Raw genomic sequence first — 15,061 nt, forward strand, 5'->3', positions numbered from 1 at the left:
AACAGTATGCCCTGGAGAGGGACACATAAAGCTAAAATAGCTAAGTTATGCCACATAAAGGGCAGTCACTGTGCTGACTACCTAGAGTTTATAAACAATTTAATAATACAGTTTATAAGTAAATATTGCCTGCTAAGTACAGATAAATAAACTCAGGATAATCTATCCGTTTACAATGTCATTAAGTTAATGCACAGCACTTCCCAAAACATACAATGTGCTACATTGTGAATTCAAGTTTTCATTTTAAACTACCCCCATCCCTATCCAGCTCACTGTAGATCTCTTGAAAAGTCGCAAAGTAATGAGCATATTTTAAATGTTAGGCATTTTTCTTTAAGACATCTGGGAATCTCTTCAGTGGCTGGTCACTGGATTGAGTGTGTTTGCACCTATAAGCAGATGCCTGACTGTGTGAGGAAAGGATTTTGACCAAAATATGTATTTTATGTGGAGGCTTTTAAAATTACTTTTCTTTAATCCTCACATATTTTCCTGGAGAGCTTTGCCCTGGTAGTTTGTTAGTTTCTGCTGGTTTTGTCTAGCACATTCTTGGTATCTGAAGTAAAAGGAAAAGGGTCCACATCTCTTCAAATTCCTCTGTGTTCCTTCACAAACATACCCACAGTTTAGCTCCAGAATTATTTACATTCAACACAGATATGAGGGCCTTTTGCTTTTTTTGCTGAAAATAATCTGAATGATTTTAAAACAGAGAACAGAAAATGGAGATTATAGTTAATGGCCTTAAGGAAAGCATTTGAAGTGTCCAATACGAATTATCTGGGGGTAGCAGAAGAATTTTGTATCATGTCTGACACTTTGTTATGGGGAGGTTAAGATAAGCACCTAGCTCTTCAGTAAGTTCAAATCAGAAGGGCTTCACTGATACCAAAGGAATCACCACTAGACTGACATTGAGTGCTTCTGAAAATTGCATCCTTTATCTTTATGTGACTAGGCAAAAACAGGGAGTTCTGTGCAAATAAGTTAATTGCTTTGCAGTGTTTCCTTTTACAAAGGCATTGGGTCGTAACAGTCTTTCTGATGTTCTCCATTAAATGTTGGGCTAAACACCGCTGGGCCAAATACATTGGAGGATCCACAATTCAACCCACAAGCACAGCCTAGGGAAAAACTTTTCCTTTTGTACTGAGTGATACGACTGGAGGGCAAGGGAGTGAGAAACACTGTGTGTCTGGTTTTTATTGAAGTCAGTAGGACTGATGTCCGTGAGCACAAAGTTAAGTTTCAGAAAATACCACTCTCCTGATATGAGATAAATAACTTTGATTTTATAACTTGCTTGTTTTCTAGAACTTGCTGGGAACTCACAACTTAGGCAGAGTTTTTTATGAGCCAATCAAGGATCGACATGGCAATATACTGATAGTTACTATAAGAGAAGTGGAGAGTCTTTATTCATTTTTTAATGGCAAATGGATGCAGGTATCCAAACTACAAAGCCAGAGGAAATCCCTTTCAACTCCAGAGGAGCCAACAGCATTAGACATCTTGCTTATAACAATCCAGGTAGTGCTTTGCTTCTCTTACTGTATGTTATTTGCTTTTGTAAAGCCTGTGCCAGAGCCCTGATTTTTGGAAGAGTCTTGTAGAATTTTAGGCCTTAATCCAGTGCCCAGTAAAATTAATGGCAAGGCTCCCATTGAAAGCAAAGACTTATATTACTTCCAGTGGGTCTGGGATCAGATCCTTAATATGTAAAATATCCATGAGATTCTAAAGAAATTAATTCAAAGCCCTAGAAGAGAATAGTACGGTTTCTATCAGTTTCGGGAAACCATGCTATAGAATTCTGTAGCAAGGGATATAAAAACCTCTTAAATTCTCTGGGATGTTCTTAAGCACCTATACAGACACTTACAATTTCTACACTCCATAAGATTTTTCCATCCAACCTTGAACACTAAATCTAGGTTTAAAACTTTACTGTTCTACTTAATAAACTTGTTCTGTGAGGTTCAGAGTTCCTTGGAGCCTGGTATAGTTGCTAAAGAATTCTTTACTGACCATAACCCTCCTTTAACCTCTATATAACATGCCCCTAGACTTCACCATTAGAAAAATACCAAGGTAAGGACTGATCTCAGAAGTTGCTTTGTATAGTCAGTTCAGTTAACATCATTGAGAGCTGTGGGTTTGCAGCCCTTCAAGAATCAGAGTATCTATGAACTCATGTCAAACGTAGATCACTCACATACAGATTAATGCATGTTTTCTGTAGGTAACGGCAACCTATTCTCACAAAATGCCAGTAGCCAATCTCTCTAAAACTCAGTTGCACAGTTACCCAAAACACTACAAGACAAATCGTTGTCTTAGTCCCTTCTTTAGTAACTTCAACTAGACGATGACTGCTGTGGTTTATTTTTGAATTAGAGGCACTTTCTTGGGCAGAAACTGTGCTTTTCGTACCGGAAACTGCCAAGCAATCAAAATATACATTACCAGGTTTTAGAAACATTAAAAAATTTCCAAAAGACAATAAAACTTACCTGATCTATGTTAGATTTAATGTATTAAAATGTGTTAAAGGTGTAGAAAAATGTCGATCTGGGCAAAAGTTTTATATTAGGAAACCCAAAATACAGGCCTGATCAGATTTCCATAGAGATCCTAGTGGAAAAAATGTTCCCCTAATGGTTTACACATTCCTATCTAATGCCCACCCTTTCTTGTATTACTTGTTTAATCATCGAATGGGTATTTTGTTCGTGAAGTGCTTGTGAAAATGAGGGTCTAATTGCATTGGTCAGAGCCAAGCATAGCACTGGCAGATAATTTGATGGTTCCAAGAGTAAAGGCATAAAGCCAGGCGTCTTAATCCTCGCCCACTGCAGAAGCACACATTTCTCAGGATGGCAGCAGACATAATTTTTAGGGTAGTTTTGGGGACTGCTATACATAGGCTTAAAAATGTCTCCTGGCTTCAGCAAATGTGCCTTCATTAGTAATTCCTTCTAAGCTCTACTTGTTTATCAACAAAGATTTTTGTTCAGAAAATGCAGCCATTAATTAAACTTTGCAACCCACCAACCCCCATGCTCATTGAGATCCTCCTGTTGACAGCAGGTGATAAAGAACAGGTTTTCAAGAGCTGTAGGCAGAACACGCATTTCTTTGGTGACAGTACTGGCTTATGCAGCCCAGGTGACAGCTCTTTCCCAATGCTGCTCTGCTCCACGTCTGTAGCTATATACCAAACGCATAACAGGGAACTGCCCTGGCTGAAAAACCACTGCTCCTTTTCCTGAGTTGTTTTCAGCTGAATCAGTTCCCTGACCCAGCTCACTGCTGAAATGACCAGACAGGAGTGCAGAGGTGGGTGTTATTTAAGCTAGTTTAAATACTATAGTTGTAGAAGTTTGAAACCTCAGTTTTTTAGAGCCAATTCCTGCATGACATGAAGAGGTTAGAGAACCTGGGTATGGCTTTAAGTAGAAAGTTGTCCAAGTGCATCCAAACTGCCAGAGATTATTTATATGTTTGAGCATGTGCTTAAATGTTTTGTGAATTGGGAACACTGCTGAAACAAATAGACGGCTGTAAAAATATTTGTTGCTTTTTGATCCCAAACTCTTCCGCTTATGTGGGAAAAAAAATGAGATTTTTATGTAGGACTGTTTCTCTTTAAACAGGACATACTTTCCTATCACAAACGAAGTCAGCAACGCCTCCCTCCCGGCTTGTATCTGGGTTACCTTAAACTCTGCAGTTCTGTAGATCAAATCAAAGTGCTTGTGTTGCAGAAGTTGCCTAATGTCCTGTGTCACGTTAAAATCCGAGACAACAGCAATGTCTCCAAGTAAGTGAATATATACCTATTTACAGACATATATGTAGAGAGAGGACACTTGTTTTAAGTTTGAAACAACTGATCAAATTTAACCACTAGGGCAATTTTGCCATTGCAAAATTGTAACTGCCAGCAAGGTTTGGCTCGGGTGAGTACCATCAGAGATCAGCGCTGAACTAAACAGGTGCATCTGTGTGTTTCCAGCAGTCTGAATGCTGATCCAGAATACATACATATAAGCCCATTGGTTTCTAAGGATAGCAGTCTGTGGTCGCTCAAATTCTGCACAGTGGTAATGATCTGCCATATATCTGCTAGGAAGATCATAGCCTGCAGCCCTGATTCAGTCTCCAGTGAATTCAATGTCACCCTTCCTATTGATTTTCACTGACCGTGGGCTGTTGGTGTTGGTGATTTTTCTCTCTGTTCTCTTGTGTAGTATCTGGTTTCCCGCTCTAATCCACAGCAAACATACAGCAACTGAAAACACGTAACGAGACAAACGCTATCAGCTGTTGAACTGCTGTGCTCTGGGAAAGCCATTTTCCCCTTTGTCCATTGCTTCCCTTATCTATTGGGCAAGTGCACTTATTTGCACTTCCTAGCCCTTGCCTAGTGGGCAACACGCTTTATTGGCTTTTTTCTGGAGCTTTTTAATCCCATATCATTTCAGCAACCAGCTGATAATTTTGCATGAGGAAAGAGGAACTGGATATCTACATGGCTAACACGGATATCCAGGACGTGATGGTTAATACTAAGAAAAATTTTGGAAGGAACATGAAGCATAATGCCTCAGGGTTTATAAAAATCTCTGACTCTTGAAGTTTAAGATCAGATCTTTATTTAGGAGAAAACTGTACCACATCTATTACTCATCTTGTAGTGGGGTTTCCTTTTTTTTTCCTGAATGCTTGGTGCTGGCTGCTTTTCAAGACTGAATACTGGGCAGGGTGAATTAAGGATTTGATCCAGAAAGATGATTCCCATGTTTATCAGGTCTAGAATGGACATATGTTGAGCAAACCAGGAAGTTCTTTGACTCCAGTGGTACAAAAGAGTCTGTCACAGAAATTAAACTTCCTGCTAATTGTCACTGTTGTTATTTTCAATGTATGCTTTTTAAAACATTGTGGTAGATAGGGAATGAAGTATGTGAAAACGAAAACCTGGAGCGAGAAGCCTTAGTGAAATATTTCAAAGGCAGTTGGACTTTCAGAGGTTTGCAAGGAATGTTCAGTCTGATGTACATATGCTAGAAAAATTAAACTTTTCAAAGTTAGATTTTTAACCACAAACAATCAGGATTGCACAAGTTTAGAATGTTTTGCTATATGAGGATTAAACTATCAACAGATCCCAAATGCACATAGACTGAATTCCTGCTTGTGCACTGAACTTTTGTTATATTTCTAATTTTAACTTGACTCAACATACAGAGATGAGTGGGAATGGATCCAAACACTTTCTGGCTCAGAATCTGTGGAAAGTATGGATCATACTTCAGACTGCCCTACTCAATTGTTCTTGTATGAGCTCCAGATGGCAGTGAAAGCTCTCCTTAAACAGATCAATCTACCTCTGCATCAGGTATTTTCCTTTGTGGTATTTATCACCTTCTTAAAAACTGATTCTTAAGAAGAGAACTAAAAGCTACAAACTGTAACTTGCAAGTAGGGATTAAATGTTAACGGTTGCAAGAAAAGAAAAGCAGAGAATTTTTGTATTCAGCTGTTGTAAGCGTGTGTGTGGGGAACATCTTCAATAAAAGAGTTATTTTCCTGGATATTTGAACATATAAGGATTAAGAGACAAATTTTCAATTAGCTCCTGTTTTTGCATCTGTTAGCATATTTGTGCAACTTCAGGCAGGTGCAAATAAGCACTTTTGTATGAAATGAGTAGTCGCGAGCACCTTTACCCAGCTGGCAAAGAAAGACAGGTATTTTTCCAGGCAAGCAGGGCAATTGACTGTTCTTTTGGAAGTAACAGTGAGGGTGTATGAAAGGTCTGCTGAAGACACAGCATTTTGCTATTCTTTTACACACAGATAAACGTAGCACTTCTAAAACACATAGTTCCAGGATTCCAGATTGCTGTGGGTGAGGAGAGGTATCTGGCTTCTGGCTTTAGGTTTAGGTACAAGAAATGCATATGTGAATAAATAAAGAAGTCAGGGAGGATAATCTATGATGTGAAAGACCCATGAAAAAATAAGCTAAGGAGTTTGTTTCTTGTTTACATGAATTCCATTTTATTTTGGTCTACAAGGGTAAAGAGGGCTTAAAGTAGAAGTAAATCATCTTTATATTCACTTCAAGGTCTGTTTGTGCAGCTAGAAAGATGTGGCTTTAAAATAAATTAATCTGCTTCTACATTTCTTGATTTTGAAAGGTTTAGGCTTTGCTTTTAAAAAGAAATCCATCAGTGCTGCACCTTCTACTCTGGGAAGAGCCAAGTAAGACTCAAGTAAATCCAAAATTAAGACAGATGGTGTGCTGCCTTGTGGTCAGTCACTCTAATTCAATAGGGCTCTGTACAGGTCTCTATGCTAGTGTATTTTCTTGGAGGTTATAGCTTTTGTGCATCTTTTTTTCTTCTTTCTGAGCTAGGGACTAAAATATTTCAGTCACTGTGCAATATGTGCCTTAGGCTGCAGTTCAGCCAAGCATTTAAGCTCATCTATTGTGCATGAGAGACATAAACGTGACCTTGCAGTTAAACACAGTTGAAAAGCTTTGATGACTCAGGACCAAACTTCTCTGTTAATGAATTGAATTTTTAATTCAACGAATTTATTTATGTATTTTTATTATTTTTGTGGTAAACAGAGTCATGGACAGTGACACTGGTGCACACCCAGGGTAAATGCAGCGCTGCACACAGCAGCTCTACAGCAGCCTCAGGCCAACTCCTGTGTGTGCCATTTTCTCTTGCTGCAGCACTTGTTAAACCTTTTCAATGCTGTGTTGAGGGAGAGCTGCATATTTCTCTTAACCAACCCTAAATTGAATCTTAAAGGTTTTTAATTGAATCCATTTTCATGTTTTCACATAATTATGCAATCATAATCTTGAAAAGCACATGGCATGTGATCATTTTCTGCCTAATAAGAAACATAAATGTTGTTTTCAGGGGGGTTGTGCCTGCGTGTGTTGTTTTAATGTGGAACATTGCAGCTTTAAATCTTTATTTTATGTAGTGACATGAACCCACATTTAGCCCCCCCCCAAATATTTATGTTTTATAAAAATTCCGAGCTTGATGTTGTGCAAATTTTCTTTAATGTTTTATATCATTTGGGGTGTTGTTTATATAAGTGCCATGTTGTAATTCTCTCCTATTTCTTCCCCCGCGCGTGTCCCTCTACAGGCTAAGCACTTCCGTCTGTATACACAGGAGGTGTTGGAACTGGGTCACAATGTCTCCTTTCTTCTCCTGCTCCCCGCCTCAGACGACGTCTGCACTGCCCCAGGACAGAATAATCCTTACACCCCACACTCAGGATTTCTTAACCTCCCTCTTCAGATGTTTGAACTCGGTATAGTAGCTTGCTTCACCTAGAAATATTAACCCAGTCTCCTTATAATAAAATCACAAAGTTCTATCTGTTTTCCCCCTTGTCCCAGTGGAGAGTCAATAAATCACATGATGGCTTTGGCAACAACACTACCTATAACTGTGTACAAGTTATAGAGGGAGCAGAGCGGTTAAAGCGTATACTGTAGCAATCATTATTGAAATGCAAAGCATAGAGCAAAGCCCACAGTTATCCCTATGTGTCTATAAGCTTATTTGGAAGATGATGTTCTTAAAAAAACAGAACCAAAAAATTACATGCAACATAGCATGAAAGAAGATGCAAAAAACCATCCCTCTAAACTGTCACAAGAATAATCGTGAGTTTCGTAGAGGAGAATTTCTGCAGTTCCTGATTGCAGATATTCCTGCTCAAGGTCTGATGCCCTCACGACTTTGTGAAAGGTCTGAGTGGAGCTTCCCGCATGAGGGTCATCTTTTTCCTTCTGATTCCTGGAAAAGTGCAGGAGACTCAGTCCTATTGCTGTGGTGCAGGAAAAGCCTGTTACTGTGAAAAATGCTGAAGCACTGGGCTTGAATCTGTCTCTTTAGGGAGCACAACCTGTGCTGTAGCAGATTCAGCCCTCGTTCCACTGCATTGCTGACTGGGTAAGAATTCCCCAAAACAGAGTTTTCCAGGTGTCTCACAGAAGGCATAAGATGCTTTAACTTCAAGGTCCTCTATGACTAGTTTCTTTGTCTTTGGTCCACAGAGAAAAGAAAGGTTCCACATAAAAGCAGCTCATAAAGACTTAATAGTGCTTTTTAGAAAGAATACTATAAGTATGGGGATGGCTGAGCGTTACACATGTCTCCTGTTTCCTTCTGGCATGTAAAACTGGATATCTTTCTTTCCTCTGCCTTGGAGAAGAAAGATATGAGCCAAACTGATGGAGTCAGTACCCAAGAAGCCACTGCAGAATAGGTCTCTAGTGGCAACTGTGTCCTCAGTGTTATCTCTCTCAGGTGTTTACGTGACACCACTACCATCACCATCCTATTCCCTATGTATCATTGCTAAGTGCCGTTGGAGTCACTAATGTACACGAATGATGATTAGATGTTAATGGCGGGTCTTACCAAGACTACATTTCTGCAGTCATGACAGATTGGTGACCTACCAACATCCAGCAACGCAAATGTCATTCGGATCAGGCAGGAATATATGACCGTGTTTATGCCACATCAGCCAGAGCACGCAAAGTGGTGGCTGTGACAACTTTAGGTGTTTATGCGGGTTGTGGGAGGGCAGATGACAGCTGAGCTGCCATAAAATTATGAGTGGTACAGAGAGACAATACATGAGCTGGTGTAGTCTGCCAAGGAAAAGTTCAGAAGAAAACTAACGTAATTGAACTAGAAAAGTTAGTTCCTTGCTTTGGGTCATATGGCCATGGCTGTAGTGCCCTAAAGCCAGACCTACTGTCTTCTTGACACACAACCCTGAAGACTACAGTTAGACTCTGAGCATATCATTCCCACGTGTGAGAGGTGACCACTGCGTTCACTGTGCAAATTAATGCAGGAAGCATATTCACCTCTGGTGAAATGAATCTCTGCACTAGAGGTTCTGCGGGCTATTTAATTCTTACTATGTGGTACACAGACCAGGGACAGAGTCATTCTCACTTCTGGGGCATAATTTGCATCGGGCTGGCAAAGCAATAGACACTCAGTGGGATGGTGTGGTGCAGATAAACATACAACGGAGTAATCTCTGAAAAGGCATTTTGGGTGCCCGATCTCTGTTTAGCAATGTTGCTGCAGAGGAAAAGCAGTTCATGGTGGAGAAAACAGTATGGAAAGCTGAATTTTACTTTTGAGTATTTTTTTTTAAGTAGGCAATCATCCGGCCAAAGGCAGATGACATTTCTATATGACATATATATATGTATCCCTGATGTTCTATAAAGCGACTGTGATTCACATCTCAAATATTAGAAGCTTCCATTCCCCATTAGCTGGTGGCTACCAACTATATAATTGCATAACCACAAAAGACTATGTTGAAGTAACATTTGTTAAAGTAACATTAAAGGGTCTGACTTAAAACCACAAAGGCTAGAAACTTCAGCACTGAAGTTGAAACCGCAGCTGTAATTCACTCAAGAGTCCACCACATATGGCATATATACTGCAAGACCACACACTATTCAGACTAGATCCCTGCAATATCTAGGCATCATTGGGAAACGAAAAGGTAGAATTCTTTCTTCCACTCTTTTTTTGTGGGATTTCTATGTTCAGATTAGGCCTTTATTGTTATGCTAATGATGCTTCTGTGGTTGGATTTCTTAGTTTGAGTAATTCTACTCAGTTATTCTTACCATGCTGTTTGCAAGGGATAAGTAGATATGTGGCACTGGTTTTATTTCTGTTTTAATATTTATGATATATGATATCATATAAATGTCACATCTAAATATATGACATTTAGAATATATGCAGTTTACACTTGAAACACCCTGAAAAATATCATGCCACAATCCAGAAAAGCAGCAGCAGTAAGCCAACTGGCATTCACTGCTCTAACAAGATCACGCTGTGTGCTTGCATTTACTGAAGCACCAATGAATGGGGAAGTATTTCTGAAAACTTGTTCTCCCTCAGCAAGTTTCGGTATGTCTGTACGGCGGTTTGCAGAGATAACTCACAAGTTTTGCCTGAGCAATTGCAGGTTCTGGAAGAATGTAGCTTTAAGAGGCCAGGTAAATTACCATTTGCAGAGCTCTGCGGCACTGTAGCGTTTCTGTCTCTGCTACCCAGTTACCTCTTTTAGAGGTAGCTCAGATAGCTCTGTGCTACTCCAAAGTCAAATTGCACAAAGCAAGAAGTTATTTCTGAACTTTCTGTGTTACCCGTCTGCTTGGGAGTTCAGAGGATGATGTGCGGTAACACCTAAGAGTTTTAATTGTTTCACCCAAACTGTGATTCCACTGAAATGCTTTTACTGCTGAGTAATTTATATTTAAGTTACTGATTTAAGCTAGCCTAGCCCAAGAGAAAGTTACCATTCTTCGAAATGATACTTTCTTTCTGAAACACTCAATTGAAAAAACTAAAAGACGAGTTCCATTTTCCAGTCGTGTCACTACTTAAGACATTATGAGCTATAAAAGCTTCAGAACCAGCCTTTCTGATTAAGGTTATCAAGGGCAAAATAGCCTCTGGAATTGCATAGTAAGGACCTGATTACTCCTTCACTTAGATATAAATTAGAAATTACTCTTTTGACATGGGTGAAGTTACAGAGTAAATCCGGTGTAAATGAGAGGAGAATTAGAGCCTGCATTATTTATTTCAGGCTTAACATAACCCATCCAGAGAGTTAGTAATTATTTTTCATAAAATTTGTGTTCTGAAAGCTAAGGATTTCATATTTCATAACCAGAATATAACAGTGTTGCCTTTGCACTTGGTCTTTTCACAGTCCATTTTTGCTGTTACAAGGAAAAATTTATAAGCCTGTATTGCCGCCTTTCTGCTGTCATAGAGCTGGACTCTCTGAAAACCCAGCAATCCCTAAGGGAGGCAATTTCAGACAGTGAAGTCGCTGCAGCCAAACAAAGACACCAGCAAGTTACAGACTACATACAGGTAACAGTCTGTTTCTGACTATTCCAAGGAGATTTTAAGGTGGCTTTCTTAAAAATTGCATAGTGCTGTAATTTGAAATCTAAATGGAGAATTATTCACAGACATCATAAAAAAAGCAGTTGTATCAAATGTGCAATTCTGTTTTTATGAAATTCAAACCCAGAACATTATTTCCTTAGTTGTTGCTTTTATACAAGGATTTTTATGGGTAAAATCAAATGACAGTTATATTAGACTGTTACAAAGAAATGTGTCAGCCTGCTCGTAAAACTCGCTCCCATCTAACGTGAGGTAAGCTCGTACCACGCTTGGGCATTCGTTTGTGAAATCGTTCTTCTCTTTGTGAATTGAGGACATTTTTCACCATGATAAATTGCCAATTAAAAAAATTAAAACGAAAATTCAGACTAGGTTGTGGAGCCAATCTTCATCAACAGTACCACAGTGAAGAAAGCAGTTCTGCGTTTAAGATGGTAACCAGCGCCAAAAGCGTCCATAAGTCTGTCCAGCACCATGCAGTGCTACTGCTTCGGTCCCCCAATGCAAAAGGATCACAGATGTTATCATACTTGCCTATCTTGCTTATTCTCTGTCTCTCGCACTGATTTTCCTGTACTGTTCCCAGATCAGGACTCTACTTGCTCAACTCAGGGACCTTCAAACTCCACCCCACTGTGCAGCGTAGCAAGGCCTGTCCTTCTGCAAACCATTCTGGCAATTGGTTATTTATAGATAAAACTCATGACCTTTGCAGAGTGCATCTATGGACATGGTTGATCTGCCTTTCTACCAGTGAGGTGCAGATAAGTTTACAGCTCTATATTCTCAATATTCAACCAATCTTCTGTTGGAATAGGGGCCAAGACAACCATTTATCCCATTGATAATATGTTTGGCCTTCTGTAATTATGAACAAGATGGTAATATTTCTGTTCCTCTTTGCGCTGAATTCATATCCCCTTTGCCGTTTCCACCGTGGAGCTTTTGGCAACCTGCAGCGGGGCAGAGAGGAATGTTCCATTGTATTTTCACTGCTCAGTCATCTCCTTCCTTCTCATCTTCCCATTCTCACACTCTGAAAATCCAGCTTTTTCCCAGCATGTGGGAGAATTTGGAAAATTTTTATCCTTCACAACAAAAATAAGTATATGAATATTAATACGCATGCACTGTATAGACAGTTCTGTGTTCCTCTTCTCCAAAGTGCTTGAGTCACATATATATGCTGGGAAAATATGGGAGAACATTTTAAACTTCAGTGTTTTGTGCCGAATTATTATGACAGTGTATTACCTTGTTAGGTTTCCTCTCAAATGAAAACCAGCTGTATTCCACCTATTGGCAAAAATATCTCAGCCCACCACATACCGCAATCTTCAGTGGTGACCACAAAACCGCAAGAGCATTTGTGTGATCCTAGATCTAAGACAGTGTTGAAGTCACTACACAAACCAAACATTGTAAAGAGCAAGAGAGTCTATATAAATGTAGTTCTGAAAAGGAGTCAGAGGGCAACTGAAAAGTAAAAATTAAAAAAAAAAAACCAAACCAAAACAGCAGATAAGGCACGCGGAGTCTTTACCAGAATGTTACACAGCAAGAAAAGAAATCTACAGACGCTGAAACTAAAACTGAAGTTAAGCTGTCATTTATATAGTGTAATGCTTCAAACATTCCTAAATTGTAAAAGAACCACCGCTCATTAAAAAGACTCCGTTATCCCAGGAGACACTGCAGAATGGCATCAGGGAGAAAACCCACAGGATTTGCTTTTTATTAAACTGCATGCAGTATGATTTTTGTTTGGGGTTGAGGGAGGATCACAGAAAGAAAGTATAAAACCTCCAAAATCAAACAGGTGAGATGTTTGCTAACTGGCATTCTCTTCATGGAGATACACTGAAGTCTTGAAATGATGTAGGATTATGAATTAATCTCTGAGCCATTTGCTATTCTTATCAGTGTATATTCTTAGCTCAAATTAACTCAGTGGCAAGGCTTGCACTGACATCATTGGAGTCGGGATTTCACCTTTACATAAAAATGGCCATACTAGGTCAGAACAAAGATCCATCTATCCAGCTTTCCTGTCTCCTTCACGGCTCCTCAAGAACTACCCTAGCTAATCCGGCACCTACAGTATCATTTGGCAATAAATTTCACACTTAGAATGCACATTTTGTGAAGAAGTACTTCCAGCTAAGAGTGTGAGCTGGAGAACTCATCTTAAATGCATCAGCCTGCAGTCTCCTTTTCACTGACCCCGCTGTTACTTCCCTATTTGATAATACTCACTGCACAAAGGACCGCTCGCTTTGGCCTACCCTTTGAGTGACCCAGGGCTCTCATTCTGCGTTCTTGCAGAATGTGGCTTGTGTAACTGCAAAGCAGTTTCCCTTAAACACTGCAATATTAATGTGAAGGCTCACTTCTTTAAATGCAGAATCTTCTGCAGGAAGAGAAGTACAAGGGAAGTTCTAAAAAGACACTGCTGCAGAAGGATAGTATGCTCACAGATACTGCCATTTGCTGCTTGCAGCAGCGTTTGCTCACTCAGCTTGAAGATGTTAAAAGTGTTCTATTGACAAAAGGCTCTCAAGACCCACATTAAACAGCATCTTTCCACTCTGCATATATACTTAAAGCTATATCCTGCTATTGATTTAGGCACTTGTCTCTTATTGCCATCAACAGGCATGTGTTAGAACTGACTCAGTGTAGATTAATACTACTAAAATGCATGCCAACCAAAATTATGATAAGGAAGAACATGTGCAGTTTGGCTCATAGCTGTGCCTCAGCCCCCCATGTATGTACACTCTTCCACATGCATTTATATTCTTCTTCTGTTAAAAACAAGGTTTGACCTGAGCACTCTGCTTGTGGACATAATCCTGGGTTTGCAAGGATGCTCCAGAGTCTTGCTTTCATTCCAGTACAGAATTAAACCAACTTTCAAGTGTGCTACAAAACTGAACAAGTTTTTTACTCCATCAAAAGACAATTCTCATTTTCTTTCCATGTCAGAGTTTAGGCCTGGATTCACCCCTCCTAATTACAGGTTCTTAATTGAGGTACCTAATTTGAGAGTCTGATGGCCCCAAGCAGCCGCTGCAGTGGTGGAGGAGAACAAGCACCCAACCAAAGGCAGTTCACACCACCTAAATCTGAAGTGTCCTGTCAGGGGCTGCTTCCCTCTGTTGGCAGTGACTACACACCTACTTGGGCACTTGAAGAAAGTACACACTTAGGTAAAATTAATGCACAAGCTTAACTATACTTTGTCACCATTTTTTTCTCTACAGCAAATTGACGAGATCTGGAGGGAAATGAGATGGATCACAGAAGCACTGCAGTATGCAAGGTACAAGCAGCCAGCAGCTGGCCTACCCATAAAGAAGCTTGTGGATCTTTCAGAACAACACTCTCAAAAGAAAATCAGTTCAACCTCTTCACATCTAGATTGTCTTCCTTCACCTCCCCCTTCACCTGAGGCTAGAATCCAGAGGAGAAAAGCTGTGAGTGGTAAGATAATTTTTCTTTGTTCATCAAGCGAAATCTTTGAACACACTTATTATTATAACAGTTCTTATACATCTTTTTATAAAAGGAGTAAATTTTTCTGGTACCTGCCAAGTTATTTTAACAATCATTTGCCACGCAGTATGCTGAGATCCTGCTACAATCTTTACAATCGTTTTTTGTTTTCAACTGCTCAGAAAAATCGCCCATCAGCCAACTTTGTCACCTCACTGTTCCAGATCATTTAATGAACAGGTTGGAAGGGACAAGTGCTATCACTGACTTCTCCATGATGTCCAGAATTAGTAAAATCCATCCATAGTGAAAGCTGACTACTTCATGTGTCATCTACACCAACAATCCGCTATTAATAGATGGAGGGAGCTTTCTCTTTACCTCCATAACAGCTTCATTGCTTCAGAACCTGTGGTAAAGAACCTTGTCAAAAGCGCTTCAGAAATCCAAGGATGTCTCTGTATTAATTGTGCACATGTTCAGAGTTCTATTAGACTGGTGAGACATGAGTTACCAAGCAAAAGCTGTTGA

At 39.6% G+C, this 15,061-nt stretch overlaps 1 protein-coding gene across 1 annotated transcript in view; it reads left to right on the forward strand.

Moving 5' to 3' along the window:
• ANKFN1 (ankyrin repeat and fibronectin type III domain containing 1) overlaps window positions 1-15,061 on the forward strand; it is a 70,072-nt gene that overhangs the window by 44,821 nt on the left and 10,190 nt on the right. Inside the window, exons 11-16 of the mRNA XM_064467102.1 lie at window positions 1,318-1,533; window positions 3,660-3,826; window positions 5,257-5,407; window positions 7,190-7,358; window positions 10,827-10,993; window positions 14,299-14,518. Of these exons, the coding sequence (XP_064323172.1) occupies window positions 1,318-1,533; window positions 3,660-3,826; window positions 5,257-5,407; window positions 7,190-7,358; window positions 10,827-10,993; window positions 14,299-14,518 (1,090 nt within the window). The remainder of the gene's footprint in view (window positions 1-1,317; window positions 1,534-3,659; window positions 3,827-5,256; window positions 5,408-7,189; window positions 7,359-10,826; window positions 10,994-14,298; window positions 14,519-15,061) is intronic.

Source organism: Phalacrocorax carbo, chromosome 16 (genome assembly GCF_963921805.1).
Source record: "Phalacrocorax carbo chromosome 16, bPhaCar2.1, whole genome shotgun sequence".
Taxonomy (NCBI): domain Eukaryota; kingdom Metazoa; phylum Chordata; class Aves; order Suliformes; family Phalacrocoracidae; genus Phalacrocorax; species Phalacrocorax carbo.